The 6,251-nt window shown below is 52.8% G+C and overlaps 1 protein-coding gene across 19 annotated transcripts in view; it reads left to right on the forward strand.

Moving 5' to 3' along the window:
* CRHR2 (corticotropin releasing hormone receptor 2) overlaps positions 1–3,814 on the forward strand; it is a 45,508-nt gene extending 41,694 nt beyond the window's left edge. For 5 of the 19 annotated variants that reach the window (XM_082661675.1, XM_082661662.1, XM_082661666.1 and 2 more), the window contains 3 exons: positions 376–417; positions 1,608–1,742; positions 3,794–3,814. In XM_082661675.1, coding sequence (XP_082517801.1) covers positions 376–417; positions 1,608–1,742; positions 3,794–3,808 — 192 coding nt within the window. In that variant the 3' untranslated portion in view covers positions 3,809–3,814. Of the gene's footprint in view, positions 1–375; positions 418–1,607; positions 3,309–3,793 lie in introns of those variants that run through there. The other 14 variants (XM_082661677.1, XM_082661678.1, XM_082661665.1 and 11 more) reach the window with 10 other exon arrangements.
* The last annotated feature ends 2,437 nt before the right edge of the window (positions 3,815–6,251 follow it).

A 6,251-nucleotide genomic window follows, 5' to 3' on the forward strand; every position in this document is an offset into this window, starting at 1 on the left:
AGGCACCCGTGCCCTCGCTGGCTTGGTTTAGTTCGTATGCACTGAAATACAAGCGCGTGCACATCCTGAACCCAGGCCCTGGCGCCGTCACTCCCACCCCAGGGCCCAGGTGGGCCCACCCCTGACTGGGTCAGGGTCACCCTAGCCTGCACCTCCTGCCGGCCCGGCCCCTGCTCTGAGGACTCATGGCAGCCTGTCACTCGCAGTGGACCCCGGTACACCTGCTCCACGATGGGGGTGCCTACCCAGCTCTGAGCCTCCGGGGTCCCGAGTCAGAGTGTTCCCCCAGTCATCCTGTCCCCTCTCCACCCCCCCGACCCCCCAGTCAGAGTGGCTCCCTGAGCAGGTCACTGACGTCTCCCTCTTCCTTCCCAGGGTTTCTTTGTGTCCGTCTTCTACTGCTTCTTCAACGGAGAGGTATGACACCAGGCCCGGGAGGCCTGTCCTCAGACCCCACTCCAGGGAAGTTCGAGGGGAGCCCCCCAGCCTTTTGGGCATCCCTGGCTCTGCTCAGCTCTGCTCTGGAGAAGGGAGGGGAAGTCTGGAGAAACCACCCAGCTTTGGGGAGACAGGAATCCTGCCTGAGGGACTCCAACCGGTTTAGAAGGTTGACTCTGCAGGTCAGAAACGATATACCGACTCTCTCATTGCACTCGGAGAGCTGGGTGGGCAGGAGCCCAGGCCACAGGGGCTCACAGAAGAAGGAAGCCAGAACACAGGTGATGACAGGAGAGCGCTTTCGAGGAGCAAGTCAGGTGTGAGCCGTGCATCCAGGCCTTTATGGACCCAGGGAGCAGAAAGACACCAGCGCGTCCTTTCCTGTCCCCTGCCGCCGCAGGGAAGGCCACACGCCTGTGGGTGGGCTCCAGGGAGCCAGGCTCTGGTGAAACTTGGTTAGCTTACAAGGCCCAGAATCGCAGCGCGGCGGACTTGGGGGAGATGTTCGCTCAGGCCTGTGGTGGGTGAGGACACACAGTGGGTGCTGGGGCAAAGAGCAGACACCCTCCCAGGGCCCGAGAGCTTCCAGACACCCCAGAGGAGTGCCAGTGCCATCCTGAGGCCTCTTCACCTGCCCGTGCACAGGGCAATGGTGGGGTCTGCATGCCTGGGTCTCTGTCAGTTAAAGCAGACCCCAGATAGGAAAGTCCAACAGTGGAGACCGGCACGTGCTGGAGGGCAGGGAGAGAAGGAGCCATAAAGCAAGCAAACAATGCTTACGGAACAGTTATTCTGTTCAGCTATGTGCCAGGCTAGCCTGTGGGGGACATGATCCAGTTTGCAGAAAAACTTCTTCCATTGCAATACAAATGAGAATAGAACAGCACCAGTGACGGTCAGGTCTTGCAATGACTAGCTCTCCATCTCAGCTGCGTGCTGTGGTAAGCAGTGCAGGTCTTTCAGGAGGTAGAGGAGGTCAGGGCTGCAGAGGAGGTGAGAAGGACCCTGCTTTTGGGAACAGCCGGTCTCTGGATGTGAGGCTGGCAGTCAGGGGGGCCGCCCCAGCCTCCCTTGGTGGCCCTGCAACGGGCAGGGAGCAGGGGAGAGGACCGGCCGGGACCCAGGATTGGCCTCCACAGGCCCAGTTGAGCCGCCTCCTAACCCCGCAGGTGCGCTCGGCTGTGAAGAAGAAGTGGCACCGCTGGCAGGACCGTCACTCCCTCCGAGTCCCCGGGGCCCGGGCCGTGTCCATCCCCACGTCACCCACGCGGGTCAGCTTCCACAGCATCAAGCAGACGGCCGCTGTATGACCCTCAGTACCCTCACCTCGCCCATCACTCCACCATCGGGACAGCCTCTCCACCCTCCTCCAGCACCTTTCTCTGGGTTCTCCTGGCTGCGCAGGCTCTGATGGGGGCAGAGGGAGGGGGGAGACCAGCTCTCCAGGCCGGCAGGAGGGAGGCTATGCAGCAGCACGAGGGGCTCTCAGGAACCAGGGCCAGCTGGACCCCAAGTCTCAGTGCGAGAGGGAGCTGAGCCGGGAAGTCACGGGAACCCCCGGAGGAGAGCGGGTCACAGGGCTTCAGGCATTGCCCACACCAGCCTCTCTGGCTGGATCCTCACTGTCGCCCTGTTCACAGATGAGGAAACTGAGGCCCAGAGCCAGGGAGGGCCTGCCCAAGTCACACAGCTAGTTCATGACAGACCTGGGGCTCCTTTGCCCCACTCATGGCAAGGGTCTTCCCACCAGCGGCGGGGTGATGGTTGGTCCCACCCCCTGCCTTCTGCCTCTAAGTTCTGTGGCGCCCTCTGCAGTTGGAGGGAGGCACAGCAGCTGGAGTAAGATTCATTCCACTGGCTTCGTCCCTGGGACTCTCACTTAGAGAAGCCTCACCTATACCCCATCCTCCTGCCCCTCGGACCCTTGGAAGGATGCTGCCTCCTTTCCTGAGAGTCCTCTTCTCAGCCTAGTCCACCGATTCAGGGCCTTGGGGAGGGGCAGGTGGGGAGGAAGAGGTTGCCAGGGCAGCCGTACACGCTTAGACCAACCAGATACAGGGTGTAGGACGAAACGGGGAGGAGACACGTGGGGGACGACAGGCTGGGAGAAGGAGTAGGGTAGGAATAGCAGAAACCAAAGTACGTCTTTGGTGACTGGAACTAATCCCTCAGCCCACACCTGAGACTGGGCTTCGGCCTCCCCTTCAGAAACAACATCTCCACTGTCTGTGAAATAAACTGTGCCTCTGTGGAAACACGGCCTCCCCTCAGGTTTGAAGGCGTGCTGTGGGCCAGGGGCGGTGGGCTGGGTCCATCATCATTTGCAGAGACTCTCGCCCTGGCCTGGGGCCGGTTCTCCCTCTCCACCTGTGCCTGCAGGTCTGTCCCTTATCGTTTGCCCAGGCCAGTAGCTGCCCCTCCTCTCCAGCTGAAGGCAGTTTAATTCAGCGTGAAGGAGAGGCCTAGCTCCCCAAGCAGGCCATGGCCTGTTCCTGTTCTGGAATCTGGAGGGAAGTGTAGAGCAGCTCCCCTCCCCCCCACTGCAGTCTGCGTGAGCCACAACCAGGGCCATCTCCATCCTGGCCTCCATCCACCCTTCCCTCCAGGAGAAGGTGGGAGTCAAGGGGCCAGAGGAGCCATCAGGCTGGGGTTCAAAAGGGCTTTTGCTCTAGGTATGCCCCCTCCCCCATTTTTTTGAAATTATGTGTCCCATCTTGCACAGTTTTAAGTTGACATCTAATATTTTTCACATAAGTTTTAAAACTTGTGAGGGATGTGATTTCTGGCATTTGGTAAATATTTACATTTTAAAATAAAACTGCCCCAACCCTTTAAAGTACATCTTATGAAATCCAAACGCAGCAGTGATTTCATACTCTCATCTATTTCAAAACAAAAAAAAAACAAAACCCACAACCTGCTCTTCTTTAACAGTTGGAAATTCTAGGTTGTTCCTTTTCTCTTTGAACCTATGCTTTCACTCCATTCCCCCTACAGAATTGCTTTTGCTAATGCAGCACTTTTTACCGTTGCAAGTTTTTTATCGCTCACCTTATCATACTTCTCTGCCACAAATATATATTTAGAAATCGGAATTGAAATAATTTCCTGCGACCAAAGTTTCTAAGAGTTTTTTAGAAAGTCTTCTGGACTGAGTTATTACAACTAATTTTTGATGTAAAATATAAGGTACAGTTGATTAAAACAACATAGATACTAAAAATTTTATAAGTAATGGTTAAACCTAAAAAAGAAAATACTGAAAACACATCTTAGTGAAACAGATAAGAAATTAATTATTTGTGAATCTAGGGATGAATCAGGATTCAGCATCATTTTCTTTTTCCATTTTTAGAGCGCTACATGCTGAGAAGCCTTTCACACAAATAAGGAGATGTCGTCCAATTCTCTGCATTCCTTCTGAGATGCGTGCCCAAAATTGCAGGGTGATTTATCATCAAAAATGATCTGTCAACTGGCCACTTGATTAAGTCCTCTTTAAATTTGGCTGGGAAAAATGAAATGAAAAATCTCAGACTTGTCTGAGTTCATAGTAGGGGCCACAAATCCTGCTTGAATAAATGAATGAGAGCCAGATCCCCAGAAACTTCCAGACGTTAGCTACTACGCTTTGGAAGGAGAGCCTGTGTAGAAGGGACCCTCTGAGGTAGAGTCCCATGTCCAGTCTGGATATCTGTTTGTTGGACAAATGCCTGAGCATGGAGGGGCAGAGAGGAGCTGATTCTAGATCTGGAAGAACGAAATTCATCCCTCAGCCTCTGTTGTGAATACAACAAAGTAATTAATTGTGATTCTTAATTAGCTCTTCAGGGCACTGAGTAAGGCTCCCTCTGGTTCCCTGAGGCCCAACTGGCGATAAACAATCAGCATCATGGATCCCCATGGAGGCCCCTCTGCCCAAGAAGGTGGAGAAATTCAAAGACCTGCCATTTCTTCCTGCCTCCTCCAGTTCTGGCCTCCAGTTCTCTGGGGAAGGCTGGTGGTAGACCTGCGAGCGACCCTGCAGCTGCCTCCTTTCCTTCTTATTCTTCCAGCTCAGCCCCAAATACATCGTCCTTTCAGGGCTTTCCAAAGGGTGCACTAGGGGTCTGTGTCGCTAGTTCCTAAGCAAATGAACTCCCCCAGCCCTGTGTCTCTAAATCCATCTCATTCCTCTGCTGACACAGATTCGGGGCTCTCCCCAGCACCATCAACAGGCACACCTGAGTGGTAAAGTCTGCATCTGAAGGAATGAGGAGAAAGAAGTTCTTCCTTGGAAATGGGATGGATTCTCTTCCCTAGAAAAGTATAAATGTATAATGTGCAAAAATACAGCGTATTCAATAGCACACGACATGTCTACAGAAACCGTCAAAGGAACCACGGATCCAAGTTTAAAAGCCCCTGACCTCCGGATAAAATGTAAATACTCTGATTTACCTAATAAGAATTCCCTGTGTTGGTGGTGTGTGTTAGAAGCACCAGGGCATTTAAAGCTGCACAGGTTTCTGAGCCCACTCCAGACCTCCCGAAACACGATCCCGGGAGGTGGAAACTCGCACTTTTAACAAGCATCCTCACACAAGAGGGCCCTGGGAGCCCCCAGCACACAAGGTGTGTCCCGTGCTGTGTCTCCCACTGTGCCCACCTGCCCTGGCAGTGGGCAACTCTTTCCCGGATCCTCTTCAGTGGCCACGCTCACCTACAGTATTTATGTAAGGTTGGCTCTCCTCCAGCAGGTCATGAATGGCATGAGGGCAGGGGCTTGTCTGCCCCAGCCCTGAATTGCCAGTACCCAGGAAATGTCAGGGTTTCAAGAGAGAGATTTCATTTGAACTAAGGGTTCCAAAAGCATGAATCTGAAAACCACTGAATTTGCACAATTTTAGTGCCTTTGTTACCGACCTGGGTCCTTGGGTTCTTTAATCAGTAGAAATTGATAGGAGGTCAGACGAGAAATTCAGGCAAGACTTCACTGGGATTCATGCTGCAGCGCGAGGGAGCGAAACCAAGTAACAGGTGCCCTCGATCGCTCCCCAAGCGGGGAGGGTGACAAGCTGGTCCCTTAAATACGTAGGGGTGAATTGGTGGGCTGGGAAGCAGGGGTGGCTTAGGTGGTCTGCCCCTCTGCTTGGTGGCGCTGTGTGCAGGGGGCACGCCCAGTACCCTGCTTTTGCTCCCAGCACCTCAGAAATGACAGTTGGTTTGTGGCGTTTTTGTATCTTATTGTTCATAATTGCCCCAAGTCCCATCCTATCTCACCTTGGCCTCTTTCCTTTTGGTGCCCTGCGGGGTAGGAAGTAGTTTTCTAAGTGAGATTGCTGGAGGGACCTTCTACTGAGGCACAGTGGAATGAAAAAAGACAGCACACAAATTTGTAGAAATTGTAGGTCCAGGTGGATCAGTGCATTGAATGTGGAGAAAGGAAGGAAGACGTGAACATTGCATGGCTCTGCATGGCAGATTGGACTAAAAGTTTCTCATTTAATCTTCTTAAAAATCCTGCAATACAGGAACTTCTCTGGCAGTCCAGTGATTAGGACTCCACACTTCCAATGCAGGGGGCACAGGTTCAATCCCTGGTCAGGGAACTAAGATCCCACATGCCACACAGTGTGGCCAAAAAATTAAAAAAAAATTTTTTTTAAATTCTGCAATATAGAAAACTCAGTTTAAAAAGAAAAAAAAAGGTAGCTACCATGAGTTACCAGTTCCTTTTAGGGGGCCTCACGCAGATCCAGGAACTCTTGTCTCTAAAAGGCCCTGGAATCTTAAGAGTTTCTCTGTCTGGAATCTCTTCTTAGGTCTACAAG

The sequence above is a fragment of the Grampus griseus genome (assembly GCF_964374135.1).
Source record: "Grampus griseus genome assembly, chromosome: 9".
In the NCBI taxonomy this organism is placed as follows: Eukaryota; Metazoa; Chordata; class Mammalia; order Artiodactyla; family Delphinidae; genus Grampus; species Grampus griseus.